Raw genomic sequence first — 17,452 nt, forward strand, 5'->3', positions numbered from 1 at the left:
GGTTTTAAACTTGATTTATAAATACGTTGACTTGACCCTCCAGCACATGTTTGTCTGTGGAGCGAGAGGTTAGCTAGACTACAGACCACTGAAGTCTCTCACTCTCAATAGTGCTCTACCTCCCCCTCACTCGCTTCTGTTCTCGCCTTTTGTCTCTAGTTATCTCTTTCTTTCTTTCTCTATCTCACCCTCAGTCCCTCTCCCTCTCTCACCCCCTCTCCCTCCCTCCCTACATCCGTCTCTCACCCGCCCACACCTTTTCCCTCGATGCCACCCCCAACTCCCCCTCTCCCTTTCTACCCCCCTTCCTTGCTTCCCTCCCTCCCTCCCTCAGTCACACCCCCGGCTCAGGCCCTACCTGTCCCAGGGTTCTCCCCCTGGCGTCGTCAGCCTCCGGCAGCTTCTAGCACGGGAGGTGGCTGCTGTCATGTCGGGCGGAGGAGAGCGCCAGCCCCACCATATGCCCCGGCTTCTGCCCATACTTTATTTATGCTATGGAGCGCCTTGTAAACACCACGCTCTCAGCAGCACGCTTATTAATTACCACGTGTTGACACTCGTTTAATCCTTTTCAACTTAAAAGTGTTTATTGCTAGGACTGGTGTCACCGCGCCCCTGGTCGGGTTGGAGGGAAAACCAGGGCCGGGGTTCGGTCTGTTCTGGATCCCGGAGGGACTGGGCCTGGACTCTGGGCCTGGACTCTGGGGCTGGACTCTGGGGCTGGACTCTGGGGCTGGACTCAGGGCTTGGGCTCTGGGCCTGGACTCTGGGATTGGACTCTGGGCCTGGACTCTGGACTCTGGGCCTGGACTCTGGGCCTGGACTCTGGGCCTGGGCTTGGACTCTGGGCCTGGACTCTGGGCCTGGACTCTGGGCTTGGACTCTGGGCCTGGACTCTGGGCCTGGACTCTGGGCCTGGACTCTGGACTCTGGGCCTGGACTCTGGGCCTGGACTCTGGGCCTGGACTCTGGGCTTGGACTCTGGGCCTGGACTCTGGGCCTGGACTCTGGGCCTGGACTCTGGGCCTGGACTCTGGGCCTGGACTCTGGGCTTGGACTCTGCGCCTGGACTCTGCACCTGGACTCTGGGCCTGGACTCTGGGCCTGGCTTCCACACCGGCAGACGAACCGGCGTGCCGGCAGATGCTGCTGATGCAGCTTACGCAGTTAGCTTGATGGAGGGGGATGTTGGGATGGTTTTAACCTGGTCTCGTTTGTCACTGAAGCATGTAGCGGTCACATGTGGTTCTGTTTGCTGAGCTCAGCGCTGAACTTCTACACACACACACACACACATGTCAACGTGATTGAAGCACTCACACACACACAGCTCATCTGGGAAACACTCCCCGCTCATCTGGGGAACATTGACACTAAGACGCACTAAACAATGTGCAGTTTTGTCAGTGACAAACAAGACGCGTCAGATGTTGGTCGCCATCTTGTTTTTTCTGTCAACGTACACAATCTCTTCTCTGTGTGGGGGATGTCCAAACTACACTGTAACTTGTGGTGTTATTTCTGTCTCGATGCGTTGCGTTGTTTGGATAGATCTATATACTTAGCCCCAGGTGTCCTTGAACCTGTGTACAGCAGACAGACATTAATGGGACAGTTCAGGTAATTGTGGGCAGGGAAGAGGCAGACACACACACAGGGATGTGAACACAATGTCCGTCCACTTCCTCTGCTCTCTCTCTCTCGCTCCCCCCTCTGCTCGTCCTTCCCAGTGGAGGAGTGTAATGGTGTGTCATGTTTTTAATTGCAGAAATACATCCTCCCCCTCATTGTGGGCAGCCGAGAAGACAAGCAACATCTGCAGAGGATGGAGAGCAGCGTTGCAGCCATGAGTGGCACGGTGACACAGACAGGTGAAGATTAATATCTTCATCACTTTCTCACTCCTTAAAATTTTCCTTCATTTATCTGTCGCCAAAATCGCAGGGCCCGGGCGTTTTTTTTTTTAACAAATGACGCCGCTGTCATTTCGCTTTAATTTGAAATTGCTTGTTTACTGTCAGGCTCGGGCTCAATTAATTACGTTTCACTGAAAAGCTCTTAACCTCAGAATATTAATGAGGGACTGGGAAATGACAACTTTTTTTTCTTTCTTTTTTTCATATGCTCCCCTCCTCCTTTCTTCCTCACCCCCCTCCCTTCCTTTTGGTGGCGAGAAAGTTCATTTTAATTTTACAGTGCATGTGAGACTGTGTGTGTGTGTGTGTGTGTGTACTGCGCCTGGTCTCGGTGCGGGGACTGGTGTGATTAACTGTGCAGTGACAGATGTGGCTGCCGTGTTGGACAGGTGAGGAATCTCAACCTGGCTGTCAGACAGACGGGGAGGGAGGGAGGGAGGGAGGGAGGGAGGGAGGGAGGGAGGGAGGGAGGGAGGGAGGGAGGGAGGGAAGGAGGGAGGGAGGGAGGGAGGGAGGGGAGAACGAAGGAGGGGGGGTGGGGGGGTAGGATAGAGGAATGCATTCGTAGCTATGCGTCAGTGTAATTAAACATGGTGAAAGGCATGAAGGAAGATACAGACTGAGAGAAAGTTGGGTCTCTTTCGCCTGGCGTTGAACTTTTTGGGGCGACAGCTGAAAGCATGTCGGGGTCAGTGATGGTTCGTTCACCTCCCTGGAACACCTTCTGTTTCACTACTGTCTGAGTAGGAGTAGGTACTGTCTCGGTACTGTCTCGGTACTGTCTCTTCCCTTACCCACCCCCACCCCCTTCCCTTACCCACCCCCTTCCCTTACTCCCACCCCCTTCCCTTCCCTTACTCCCACCCCCTTCCCTTACTCCCACCCCCTTACCCACCCCTTACCCTACCCACCCCCTTCCCTTACCCACCCCCACCCCTTACCCCCACCCCTTATCCAACCTGCACCATAGAACCAAATCTATTGTTTTATCACGTCCCTTTGTGTTAGACTGAGCTGACGTCACATAACCTGGACCCAGGAACAGGAGTGTTATCAGTCTTATCTGATCTCGCCATCCTATTGTGTTTTGGCTGGGAAAGCAGGTGGTGATGGGTGTGTGTCCATTGTATGCGATTGCGTGCAAGGCGAGCCACTCTGATTAACAAATAAGTTATTTTATGGTCGTTTGGACTCTGCTATGCAAAACGTTTCCTCTGCAAATGTTACCACCTTCCCTTTTTTCGAAGCATAAATCCTGTTTTGTTTATTGCCAAGAGAGGAAGGATAAGTCACCTTGTGTTCCTCGGGGATTGGATGTGTTCTACATCTTAAGCCCCTGTGTGGAAAGCCCGTGGTCTTTACCACTGTGACTGCGGTGAGCTAATTTGCTGTGACTGCAGTAGCCAAGCTGCTATTGTAGTTAATGACTGTTGCAGTTAACAGTAGGGAAGAAGGGGTTGCAATTACACTGAGTCCTCTCCCCCTCCTCTCTCTCTCTCTCTCTCTCTCTCTCTCTCTCTCTCTCTCTCTCTCTCTCTCTCTCTCTCTCTCTCTCTTTCTTTCTTTCTTTGTTCTTTCTCAAGTTTACTGTCTCCCACTCTCTCTCTTCTCCCACTCTCTTTCTCTCCCTCTCCTCCCTCTCTCTCTTCTTCCACTCTCCCTCCCTCTTTCTCTCTCTCTCTCCCTCCCTCTCTCTCTCCACAACGCTGAGTAATAGCGACCGACTGGCTGGCTGCTGCTGCCAATTGCTTGAACCCCCTTTTGTTAAAGTTCATGTGTTTCTCTAGTGCCGGGCTCAATGAAGTGATGTATCCTTTAGACTCCAGCTGCATTACACTCCCCCTGTCCCAGAGAAGGCCTCGACTCCCATTACGATCCCCCTACAACTTCACACGGACAATTAATGAATGGATCTTGGAAGCACTTCAGCACACGCATCCTGTAATGGAATTGTGAGGCTGTTTGGCCACTCTTCCACGGTGGAAGCCATATTGGTGACCAGCTGGCCATTAAAGACACAGGCCTGGACATATGTAGTGTACACATTATATGGAGGTTTACTGAATAATTTACTGAATACACAATGTCGGGCCTTTTCACAGCAGCTGGGAGTCTTGCTCGTTCTCAGTCCTCGCAGACACACACACACACACACACACGCTAGACGGCACACACATACACACACAGTCCCCACTGCTACAAAGGCTCCCACTGATTCAAGCCTGGCCAAAGTCATTGACCTCATTATTCTTGGCTTGGTATCAGTGATGTCACAGCCCTGTGTTTCAGCACAAGCTGGACAGGACAAAGTAGGGAACTTTCCGGATAGACTGGCAGAGATGGATAGACTGCAGGAGCGGTTTACTGGTGGTGACGCAGTGCCAACGACCATTGAGAAAACACTGTCAACTGCCAACTCGCCACACATCTGGAAACGTTGAACTGTGGTGTGGTTGCAACGCTCATTGAAACTAATGGGGCAACTCTATATAGTTTACACACTGTATGTCACTAACACCTTTTTTTAAACATTTTTGGTCTAGGGTGTTAGCTACAACTCTCAGTTGGTTTTACTATGCCCATTTTTTTTTAGATGTCAACTGAATAGATTTGCCACGTTCGGTACCTAAGTTAAGTAACAGGGCAGCTTGTGTTTTGGGACGGAATTTAATAGCAAGTCTGCTCTCATCTGCTGATTACACTAGTCTGAGGGGATCTGATACTTCAACACCCCTATTGATCCAGACACACCCATTTAAACACAACTGTCTCACCGGAGACACGCTCCAAACAAACGGTTAGTGAAGTTTCAAACAAATAACACCACTGTCATTTATTTATTTTTTAAGTAAATTTTACTGATAAACTGGCTTAATCACACCTTTTGTCCAGTTTGGTGTGTAAGTACGGCCCTTTGTGTAAGCCCAGTGTGTTGCAGTGCAGGCAAGCTTTTAACCATTCTCTGACAACACCAGTGGGCCGCCACAATATATGTTGATGTTAATCCTGTTAGGCTTGATTTAACACTTACACAGGGCTGATTTATATGAATGTTTATTGGTTTTCTGTAATATAATCAGTTGGGGGGAAACTTAATGCATTGTTTGGTAATACACGCGTGACTGGAAGCAGGGGGCAACAAACTGTGCCCGCTGTTATTTGAAATCATACACCTTCTTCTGACACCAACACTTGAAAATAATTCAATCTTCAAAGTCAACGGAAAAAAAAGAGCAATATTTATTGGGATTAGCAAGGACATTTTGTCTGGCGGCCTCCTCCCGAATGAGCGAGCCGTTTTTCCCTTTGTTGATGGTTTGAGGGTTTAAGATGCATTAGAAGCCGGTGTCTCGGTAGATAATGGAGGGGTAGACTCTGTTATTTGATTTAAGTTCAGACACTCCAGGATAATATCTTCTATTTTAGGCCTTGGAAATATCCCAGTGCCTTCGCAGAGCAGAACGTGAGGCTGGAGGGATTGGTTATGAAGGTGTGGTCAGGGACCTGAGGGGGTCAGCTTTTTAACTGTAAACCGACTTTTTACGGATACCAAATGGGATACTAACTGTTTTAGGTTTTCAGCTGTATATTCTAAAATTACTTCAACGAGGAATGGTTAATATATCCGTCTCCTTTTTGTAGAGGGAGCATACAGGACAGAATGTTGTCTTTTTCTTTCCCTGAAAAATTAAGTCAGGAGTCTCCAGTCCTGTTCCCAGAGAGCTACCTGCCCGTAGCTTTTTTACTCCAACCACTCTTATTTGACCTGATTAAACACTAGTTACCTGATCAACCAGCTAATTATTAGAATCAGGTGTGATAACTTTAGTGTAGGAGCGTAAACCTACAGGAAGGTGGCTCTGCCAGAACAGGGTTGGAGACACTCCTGGTCTAAGTCACGTCTGTCAACACAAACAGTTACTAACTGTGGTCCCGGATGCCGTGTAAACATAGTTGTTGTTGTGCTTGCAGTGTCCCAGCTCCAACAGACCATGGCTACGGTTCAGGACCTTCTGGTCCAGCAACAGGAGAAGATCCAGGGCCTGTCCCAGGAACTGGTCTCTTCCGAGGTAAACAACATCATACATGGTCCTCCTCCACCATCAGTCTGTCCTGGCTGAGGTCAGATCTCAGGAACTGGTCTCTACTGAGGTAAACAACATCATACATGGTCCTCCTCCACCATCAGTCTGTCCTGGCTGAGGTCAGATCTCAGGAACTGGTCTCTACTGAGGTAAACAACATCATACATGGTCCTCCTCCACCATCAGTCTGTCCTGGCTGAGGTCAGATCTCAGGAACTGGTCTCTACTGAGGTAAACAACATCATACATGGTCCTCCTCCACCATCAGTCTGTCCAGGCTGAGGTCAGAAGATGGGTACGGCTCACTGAACCTGACTGCTCGATGTCGCAGGTTCAAATCCTCCTCCGTGAGTCACTTTTATACGCGCGATTTGTATGTCGCACTTTGGATAAAAGCGGCTGAATGAATAACACGGAAATGAAGAATGTAGAAGAGGGAGTTTTTGGAGACCTGTACCTGGAGGCTCCACAGGGATGAGAAAGTGTGTTGTGATTTACGGTTCACTTCTTGTAGAAGCTTAAATACTTCCTTCAAAAAGTATGATGTGCCACATCATTGCGTAGTAATCTTTTCCATAAATCCCATGTTCTTCATCTTCATTTTATGGTCCACTCCCATAATCCTTTGTGAGTTGTAATCAGCAAGGCACTGGGGACTGACAAACGCATCGTGCCAATAATAAAACATCAACTATGCAACTTAAGCACTAGTATGAACTGTTTCTGGTTCTTTATCGCACTGGCATAAATCTATTGATGATAATTGGCCCAAAAGAGTGCCTTTGGAAAAGAGACTATCGGAGACAATGTTTTATGTCCGCAGCTTGTTAAGCACATGGGTGTTTGGCTACAGCATCTGCGTCCTGCAGGGAAACAGCTGCCGAGACATCTGTTTGAGCACGAACGGGGAGAAAGAAAATATGAATCTCTTCTGGCTTGAGGTTTATCAAAAATCTGCAGACTCATAGCTCATTTTCAAGCTCTCTCTTCCTCCTCTTTTCCTCGCCCACACAGCTTCCTCAACCGAGTTGAAAGGAACCGTGTGCCTCTCGTGAGCCGTGTGTGTGTGTGGGAGAAAAGCCCACACTTGAACCGGAGACACTTGAGAAACAGAACTTCGCTGAGGTCCCGCGGCAAGCTGCAGTCCCAACCAGCCGTGCGGTACAGCCCACTTAAAACAATGAACTACCTTTCGCGCTGCGCGCATGAGGGGAACAGTTTTTTTTTTCATTCTTTTCTTTCAACGCCAAAACACAGATTGGATTAAAAAGAGTCTGCTTCATTTGCCATGAGTGCCTTGTTGGACAGCGGCAGTGTATAAAAAGTATATTTCACATCAAAACACCCATTAAACAAATCATAAAGTCTGCTTTATTGCTAAAGTGTTGATCTTAAATTCTCCTTCAGCGACGTTGGGCGCTGTTGTTCGGGCCATATGGGAAATCGGGAGATTGTTTTCATGTCCGGAGCGTGTGATTGGGAACACATGTAGGAGCTGCAGAGCTACTTATCATTTGCAGTTAGCGGCTTCCTGGGTTTCTCCCCGTACTGCTCAGAGTGCCATACTCTTGGCAATTATACCTCTCAACGCGGAAATGTGCATTTAACCCGAAACACATGGGGGCTGCTGTTTAGTCAACTGCTAAGTAAACAGTTCTTTTAGTTCGGAAACCGCTGAATTGCAACGCATTATTAGGCCTACAGGCCCCAATGTGAACAGTGGATGTCATTATGAAAGTTTATTCAGACAGGCAGGCGCGTACACATTTACGCACACGACAGAGCATAGTAGACTGCATTACAGCTACTTCTCTCTAACCTCTTAAAGACTTAGGAACATACTCTCAGTGGGTATGTCCTCTGTCATATTGCCCTTACTGGGAGTATTATCATGTAGTTACATCATACCACTATGTTAAATGCCTCGGTGAAGGATGAAATGGCTTCTGGGCAATTCATCTTACCAATGCTAACATGACTGTATTTATTTATGTTCAATTATCATTACAAATCTACCAGTTAACTCTGTTTGCTCCGCCGGCTCCATTCACTTATAGTTGTCTGTGTTAGTGGGTGCACATAGAAGATTAGAAACCGCTCTGTTTTCCAGCAGAAGCGTTGTGCTGCCACTGGGAAAGAGAATAAATAGTCTCAAATCAATTGAAGCAATGTTTCCACTTGAAAACAATCCTCTGGGACTTCTTTTGAAGCTAATTCTACCATAAATACATACACGCATTACGCTGGGAAAAACCCTGTCGGTGGTGGAGTAGCCTAGGCTAACTGTGAATTAATTTGCCTTTAGACATTCTTAAACAAGGCTTGTTAAGATCGTATCTCTTGGTAATGCTCCACGGGCATTTATCTTCATTTAGCGTGCGTGTTGCCGTTCATGGCGGTGGAGTCGATGTGGTTTTTTTTTCTCGCCTGTAATATCTTTTTCTTGAACCACTTAGTTAAGCTACAGAGAGGAGGTGACCCCTATAACATCCATGCACCCACCCGAGACGTTTAGGGGCTATTACACCAGTTAGGAGGAAACTCTATAGTGCGTCTACAGCTAGTGCTCAAACAACGCTGTCAATCCACCGGTGTAAGTCACAGTTGACAAGAATATGCTTGAGGGAGTATTGTGAAGTCTGATGTATCTTTGATCTGAGATCCTTCACCAAGGCCTCTAACCCTTCTTTCAGTGGCCAGTGTGCCTTTGATGTATTTTATGTCATATTCTCATCACACGGTTAAGCGGTTATCTCACAGGCTAGATTCGGTTGAGAGTATCTCCCTATTTCTGCAGAAAGCTCTTAGACAAGAAGCTCAGCCCCCATATTAATAAAAAAATATATATTTTAATATATTTTTTTTTAACGAAAGTAAATTCCAGCCTTATTATGTGGGTGCCTTAGGGAGGGCAGGGATTAAGAGGGCTATAATGAGGTTAAGGCTGTAATAGGAGTGGCTCACCTAGCTCTCCCGGAGTCCTCCAAAACACAGGCCTTATCAGAGCGGTTTAGCAGCAGATAGAAGCAAATACCTCCCGACCCTTTCCTCCTTCTCTCCCTCTCTCCCTCCTTCTCTCCCACTCTCCCTCCTTCTCTCCCTCTGTCCCTCCATCCACCCTTCTCTCCCTCCCTCCCTCCCCCCCTCCCCCCCTCGCTTCCTGCCTTCTCTCCCTCCATCTCTCCCTCCCCCCTTCTCTCCCTCCCTCCCTCCCCCCTTCTCTCCCTCCATCTCTCCCTCCCTCCTTCTCCCTCCCCACTTCTCTCTCCCTCCCCCCTTCTCTCCTTCTCTCCCTCCCTCCCTCCTTCTCTCCCTCCCTCCCTCCCTCTCTCCCTCCATCTCTCCCTCCCCCCCTCCCTCCCCCCTTCACTTCCTTCCTTCCTCCCTCCCTCCATCTCTGTAAGTGAGTCTGATCCCTTTCAGATGTGATTCAATTAATTTATTTTAGATTTAATTACAAGTGTAAAAAGAGTAAGTTATCCCTCAATGCACGATAGGGGGGCTTTGCGTCCTAACCAGATGCCTCTGGTGAGTCGGAGAGTCTTAATTACAGTTCATACTTTTCTTTTATTCTGAGTTTACGTCTTTTATTTTACAAGATGCCTCCCTTCATCGAGGTGTAGAGGGGGTGAAGTGAAGAGATGCTTGATCTCATTCTGTACTTTCAGTCATGCTTTATTTGTATGTTGCTTTTGATAAAAGCGTCCTCAGTCTAAACGTATAAAATGTTTTTCAAACTTGAATGTAGGCAAGCTTTACAAACTTGAGGAATTACAGGAATTACATTGGCGATTTTCACCTTTGCAAAGTTGGTGCTAACTAGCTAGAAACAAATAGGTTTTGTCAGTCTATTGTAGGTGCTCCTGTCTTCACTTATTTGGTGGTGGAGTATTTCTGCAGATGAATGTTTTGATAAGGTTGCATGGAACAAAAAGAAAAAAAGATATGGATGGATTTTTGGAAGACCATTTGCCATTCAAATATTTTCCCAGCCACTACAATTTACCATCATTCCGTGCAGCAATTCAGCTCGTGACAATGTGAACGATAACATTCACATCTGATGGGGGGAAGAAGAAAAAAAAAAACGAAAAAAAAAAAAAAACGACCAACATATTGCTTCGGCTATGAGTGACACTATTGTTCTGGATAAAGGTACATTATCCCCAACTCTGATCATAGCCAAACCCGTCTCGGAAGATATGGAAAATTATGTAAAAACGGTATGATTCACCCTGGTTAGCCATTTTGAAAGATCCCGTCTATAAAGATGCCTACTGGGGGGTGGTTTGTCTTCCCCTCACAAGGTCGCAGACAGAAAGGGCATTGTCGAGCCAGAATGTGACCATGGGTGCCTACCCAGCCACATGTGGCTTCTGGTATTTGCATATTCTGTATTTGTTTACCTGCTGTCCCTGGGACATTCGTTTTTTTTCCTAAGTGTTCTCCAGTCCGAGAGCACAAACCCTCCCCGTCTGACAGAGGGGGCAGTGCTCACATTTACATTTAGTCACTTAGCAGACGCTCTTATCCAGAGCGACTTACAGTAAGTACAGGGACATTCCTCCCGAGGCAAGTAGGGTGAAGTGCCTTGCCCAAGGACACAACGTCATCTGGCACGGCCGGGAATTGAACTGGCAACCTTCAGATTACTAGCCCGCTTCCCTAACCGCTCAGCCACCTGACTCTCGCATTTCATATACTGTAACGTGATATGAGTCTGTACCCTCAGTTCTGGGCTGTTCCCTTCACTCATCCCATCCCTCTCTTCTCGTATTTTAGGCTTCCATGGCAACCAACCGAATCCTGGACACCCAGACCATCGCAGAGCTGAAGGCAGAGATAGCGTCTCTGAAAGGCTTGCTGCTCAGCAGGTACTGGTCCAACACACACACTCAGGAGCGCTTGATTAGGCAACCTGGGCTGAGGTCCACTTATCACAATGGGAGGAGAAAAGGCCGTAGACCCGTCCTGCGGGGTTAACCTGTGTGCTAAATCAAGTGCAGCTCAAGGGGTTTGACAATGGACCCAGGTGAGGTTTTGTTCACCGTGTTGGTGACTGATGGGTGAACCCTACACCACTGTCATCAATCCGGCTCAGCCCGCAGCCCTGTCAAGTTAGCCGAGCACCATGTGTCTGTCACAGATACAAAATGGGGTATGCTGATTTGTATCAGGCATTAGCATGCATGATTATGTATCAGTAGCGCTAATGAAGCCGGGAGTAATGGGTTTACATCTGAAAAGTCACCAAGATGAAAATTGCCTCAGAACTGTCAGGTTGCATGTCCTGCTTTCCTCGTTTGTCCTAATCAGCGCTAAGCTTTCCTTGTTTGTTCATGCATCTCTCCCCACGCTCTCTCACAATACGTTTTGTGTGAGGGGTTAACCACGAGGAGGACAAAAACACAACAGAAACACCATCTGGCACCAAACCTGTTATTTTTCCTTTGTTTATTTATTTTCATTTAAATGATCCAAATCATCTGTAAAAAAAAAATCTTTTCTTTTTTTCTTCTTTTTCCTCCTTAACTGCTGCTGTCTTTTGAGATGTGGCTCTGGTTTTGATCTTAAAAGAGCGAGTGAATGAAACTGTAATATCTTAGACTTTACCAGGTGTGAGGAACATCTGGATGCATGAAAAGAACCATTTTCTCCTTTCTGATCAGTAAACTAAACGCTCTTCTCAGTGTGCATACTGATTCACATTCGCTCTCTTACTTTAGTCCGGGAGACATAACTTCTGGATAAGATTTTTGAGACACAAAACTTTTTTTAAATGTTTGTAATGTTGGTGTTTTTGTGTTTTTTTTTCGTACATGTATATTTGTACAAATATTGTATTTGGTGTACAATCTATTCATTTCAAATATATGTGTATTGATGTATATAAGTTTTGGTATAATTATGATGTATTATGCAGTAGGTTTTTGGGTTGTTATGGTGACTTGTACTTCCTGTTCCGCTTCCTCCTCAGGAGGCAGTTTCCCGCCTCTCCCTCCGTCCCAAAGATCCCGTCGTGGCAGATCCCCCTGAAGCCCTCCCCCGTGCCCCCCTCCCCCTCCCTCAACCACACCAACAGCAGCAGCGACATCTCCCCCGTCAGCAACGACTCCGCCTCCTGCTCCCCCATCAAAGATGGCCGCCACAGCCCCCAGGATGCCCTGGGGGGGCCCGACGGGGCCCACGCCGTCAACGGAGACTTGGGCCTCGGGGGTCTGGGGGCCTCCTTGCCTCTGGACCTCAAGGACCAGGTCCGCATGGAGGTCCAGGGAGAGGAGGAGAAGAAGGAGGAGGATGAGGAGAAGGAGGATGAGGAGGAGGAAGAGGAGGAGGATGTGGGCCACGTGGACGAAGATGAGGTGCTCAGCGTGCAGACTGAGGACAGGCGCGGAGGCGATGGACAGATCAACGAACAGGTGGACAAACTGCGCAAGCCTGAGGGGGCGAGCAACGAGAGCGAGGTGGATTAGGGCCCCGGTACCCAAACGGCTACTACATCAACCCCCGTCCCTTTACGTGTGGTTTTCATTTCAGTCGAAGGTCCCTCTTCTCCTGCACTGCTTTTTGTCTTTTCTCTCTGTACCTGTATTGAGTCTCTTTGTCTGTCGCCATCAGTCATGTGCGGAGAGCAGGGGAACAGGCAGAACAACACGCACACACACACATACTGTAGTGACCCAGCAAAACGGAACAGTCGTTGCCTCGCGTTCACGATGACACGCACCTCGGTTCCATCTTCTTTCCATCGTGTAACCACAGCAACGGCATGTGTAGGCAAGGAAAGCCATGTCAACTTTGAGTGGGATGATGAAAAACAGCAATATTCGATGCAGATCATGGGTATATGTATATTTTGTAACGGTTTCCTCACTCTCTCTCTCTCTGGGATTCCTGTTTCTGCCTCGCTCGTACGGTTCATCTTAACAGCAACACGACCTCAAAGGTAGCTTTGATGTCCTCGTTATAAAGCTCCTTTCTAAAGGGAGTTTCGTCAACTTCCTGGACACCAAAGAAGTATAAATATGCGTTCCTCTTCCATTTCTACGACCTCGGCCTGGTGGGCTAGTTTTTCCATCTGAGAATCACCAGGAGAGCCCAGGGTGTGTGTAGCACGTCGGAAACAGGCCAGGCCTGGAGCTCCTTCCTTCTTTTATGTGTCCCGCCGCGTTGGTGTCAGTCTGTCAATAATTCACCAGGCCAGGAGGGTGGCATTTGGGTGAAATGAAGCCCTTGCAGTTTGAGATTAGAATGCGGCGGGCGCTTTTGTTCCGTCCCAGAGTTCCGACAGCTCTCCTACAGTAGGCCCACATGAGAGGAATAAAGAGAACCGTTTTCTTTGTATATCTTATTTCCCCTCCCTTTCCCTTTTGTGGAGGCTGAGTGGTGCACATCTCTATATTCAGTGAGAGAAAGAGAAAGTGACAGATGGGAAGAGGAGAGAGAGACAGAGAGAGAGACAGAGAGAGAGACAGAGAGAGAGAGAGAGACAGAGAGAGACAGAGAGAGACAGACACAGAGAGAGACAGAGACACAGAGAGACAGAGAGAGAGAGACAGAGAGACGTTTGGAGAAAACGAGGGAGGATCCTTTCTGTCTGTTGAGCTCCATCCCTCGTCTCCAGCAGGGCGGCAGATTTGGTTTGTGAAGTATGTTAATAATCAAATGATCAACAAATAACAGATGTATTAGTTCATGCAGCTTGAAATGTCAAGGAGGCTAAAAGCGGAAATCTAATACTGAAAGCCCCTGTTGCATTATATTATATTTCACGACAAACCCTCCGGTCCAAATTATATAGGGCCTCCCACAGTGAGTAATCTTCACGCAAAACGGGCACCAATATTTTGTAATTAAACTGCGGGAGCAGCAATGAAGGTTGCCACAGAACTTGTGCACGCTTTTTGTGCTGGCATTTTTTTTTCTTCTTTTCAGGGGTCTGGCCCAGGAAGAGGAGGAGGGATGGCGGGAGGGGAGGTTGAAAAAAATAAAAATCCCGCTGATTGAAACTGAAAGTAACAAATGAATACTTACCTTATTAGATTACTCACTCTGCAGCTGAGAAGGAAAGAGAGAGAGAGAGAAAGAAGGGTATCGCCTCTCTTGTGGCATTTTCCCTTAACGTCAAATAGCCTTGAGAGTAATAGGGTGAAGGCAAAACATGTCTGAGAGCCACCAGTCATACCGGCACACAGCCAGAGGCCTGAATAGCTGTCATAGACAAGAAGCAACGCGACAGATGATAAAACAAAAATATAACTGAAGCTAAATACTGTAACTGACACACTTTGTGATTGTGGTTTATTTGATTGAAGAGCAAAATATGACTGTAAATGACGTTCACAGTGATAAGATGGAAAAACTGAATTGAGAGGTTCTAAGTGTCGCCCCTACCTTTAAACTACTGTAGTTACACTAAATGATCCTCAGTGTAGAAACGTACCCATCTTATAATCATAGCTGCAGTATGAACGAACTTCTGATATCTAACGGAAATGTATATAATTGTAATAAATTTGGTTATTTCATGTGATTTCATCTTGTTGTTTTGTTTTTACTAGGGTGGAGTATATCAGTATACACTATAGTATATTGGATTATATTGTCAGTATACACTATAGTATATTGGAGTGTATTATCAGTATACACTATAGTATATTGGATTATATTATCAGTATACCCTATAGTATATTGTATTATATTATCAGTATACACTATAGTATATTGGATTATATTATCAGTATACACTATAGTATATTGGATTATATTATCAGTATACACTATAGTATATTGGAGTATATTATCAGTATACACTATAGTATATTGGATTATATTATCAGAACTGTTGATGTTGTGTTAGTGTGCAGGCAGGTGTGTGTCACCTCAGGATTGCAGGGTTTTCTGTCTAATACCAGGGCCATATCAACACACCCTGATGTCATTAAAAAACTGCTTTAAAAAAAGGGCAATTTCTCTTACACTGAGACCAATAGGAATATTCCAATGCATTATCAAGTATATGAATTTAAATTGTCTGTCAAGGTCCGAATGATCAATAGCATTTCACATATTGATGAGGTGTATAAACTTCTCAGTGGTTCGATTCGGCTTCCCTTTGTAATCCATTAACCTCTCCCTGGAGTTCAGACCAACCTTAGATTTATATGGGCCTACTGTAATAAATGCACTTGTACATCATTTAGTGTCTTAAGGGACTTGCAGTGCATTCCTGCCCAGAAAGCCTCGTCCATCCTAATCTCCGATTCTCATCTCCATCTTGAGAGCGGTTCAGCTGCCATCGGCAACCTCGGCCTGCATATCATTTCACATCAACGTAGGCTTTAGAATACAACATTTACATCAACAACTCACAGAAGGACTAGAATCCTGAAGCTAACCAGGGGAGCTGTGTTTGTGTGGTAAGGGATGAATCTTGTAGATAATCAGGGGAGCTGTGTGTGTGGTAAGGGATGAATCTTGTAGCTAACCAGGGGAGCTGTGTGTGTGGTAAGGGATGAATCTTGTAGATAATCAGGGGAGCTGTGTGTGTGGTAAGGGATGAATCTTGTAGCTAACCAGGGGAGCTGTGTGTGTGTGGTAAGGGATGAATCTTGTAGCTAACCAGGGGAGCTGCTGTGTTTGTGTGATAAGGGATGAATCCTGTAGCTAACCAGGGGAGCTGTGTGTGTGGTAAGGGATGAATCTTGTAGCTAACCAGGGGAGCTGCTGTGTTTGTGTAAGTCAGGGATGGGTGTCTCTCTGGTTAGGAACTTTAACCTCATCAATCTTCCTGCAAAACGGAGAGCACTCAATAGGATGGTGTATCGACGGGCGGTGGACTCCATTGTTCTCTGCATCTGAGCACTCAGCAGGTTAGAGGGCTGAGTGTCCTCAGATCAATGCGAGGGTTGTTAGTCCTCACCGGCAAGTCTCAGGACAGGCATGGAGGGGCTCTGGTTGGCCCACACACACACCCGTGCCATCCTACACACACACTCACCTTTACACACACCCGTGCCATCCTACACACACACACTCACCTTTACACACACCCGTGCCCACCTACACACTCACTCACCTTTACACACACCCGTGCCATCCTACACACACCCGTGCCATCCTACACACACACACACTCACCTTTACACACATCTGTGCCATCCTACACACACACACACGCTCACCTTCACACACACCCGTGCCCACCTACACACTCACTCACCTTCACACACACCCACATAACAATACCCACCACACACACTCACATACACACCCCTTCTCAGCCCCTGACACACACCCTTACTCACCACCACACACACCTTTAGTCACTCCCATCTGAGGTGATGTTCCCTAGGGACTAACCCAGGAGGACAGCTGTTCTCTAGTCCTAATGAAATGAGGTTAGGGCTGGAAACTGATCTTAGTGCAGCCTGGAGAGCCACACCCACCACCAGCTCCCAGACCCCCTCAGAGCCAGGCAAAGCCCCAGCATGCTTTGCATGTGAGAGGTCATGCATGACGCAGAGTGGGGTGTGACGGTGGAACGCTGGCCTTCCTCTGAGATAAGATAAGAAGGCTGTGGCGTTCCACAGCATGAGGGTGGAACTAGAATGCCCTGAGGCTTCCGGAACACCACCGTGTTCCGGAAAATGTGAATGAAATTACTTTTTAAGAGTCACGTTTCCCTTTAGATATTTGTGTGCACATCGTAGCCTAATATCTACAGTTCCTTGGCATGTTATGTTTTACTGTGGTAATCATCTACATACCCTGTCTCACTTTCTCTGTCACAGACCTTATTATATTGAACCTCATATCCACTGAAATCATTGGAGCAAAACAAAGAGTCGGCCATCAGCGAAGACTGATGCTTTTACAGTAGTCAATAGTATTTCACGGTGAGAGGAGGCAGGTCACCTCCAGAAAGCCTTTAGTGGTTCCCGCTTTCTAAAAGCAGCTCAGCAATCCTGCTGAACGCCAGCTGAACACAGACTTCCTCCTGGTGGAAGATGAGAGCATCTGACAAGCCAAGGTCATCAGCAGAGATTGGAAGTAACAAAGTACAAATACTTTGTTACTGTTTCAGTAGATTTTTCTGGTATTAGTACTTCACTTCAAAATGTATATATGTTGATTTTTTACTTTCACTCCTTATATACAGTAGGCTATTTGTTTATAAATATCTATACTTTCTAGGGTTAGGGTTTAAAATTACATTTTCAAACCAGTTTTGTTACTCCTGTTTTAATCTGTATTTGGTGGCATTATCAATATTATTTATTGGCATTGCGCGACTTATTTCATTTCCTGGTTATCACGTTCAACAAAGGAAAAGTTGTCTATGAAGCTACCAGGCAAAAAGATTTGAGCCGCAAACAAAAATTCGTCTCGAATTTTTTTAATCGAATTTCACCATTCGAATTTGAGCAGCTTGGATTTTGTCTTAGTTTA

General features: G+C 46.8%; 1 protein-coding gene across 1 annotated transcript in view; it reads left to right on the plus strand.

Moving 5' to 3' along the window:
• The window catches only part of pex14 (peroxisomal biogenesis factor 14), a 47,860-nt gene extending 33,326 nt beyond the window's left edge, over positions 1-14,534 (plus strand). The window contains exons 6-9 of the mRNA XM_067240652.1: positions 1,769-1,871; positions 5,889-5,986; positions 10,784-10,875; positions 11,979-14,534. Of these exons, the coding sequence (XP_067096753.1) occupies positions 1,769-1,871; positions 5,889-5,986; positions 10,784-10,875; positions 11,979-12,474 (789 nt within the window). The 3' untranslated portion in view covers positions 12,475-14,534. The remainder of the gene's footprint in view (positions 1-1,768; positions 1,872-5,888; positions 5,987-10,783; positions 10,876-11,978) is intronic.
• The last annotated feature ends 2,918 nt before the right edge of the window (positions 14,535-17,452 follow it).

This window comes from Osmerus mordax, chromosome 7, assembly GCF_038355195.1.
Source record: "Osmerus mordax isolate fOsmMor3 chromosome 7, fOsmMor3.pri, whole genome shotgun sequence".
In the NCBI taxonomy this organism is placed as follows: domain Eukaryota; kingdom Metazoa; phylum Chordata; class Actinopteri; order Osmeriformes; family Osmeridae; genus Osmerus; species Osmerus mordax.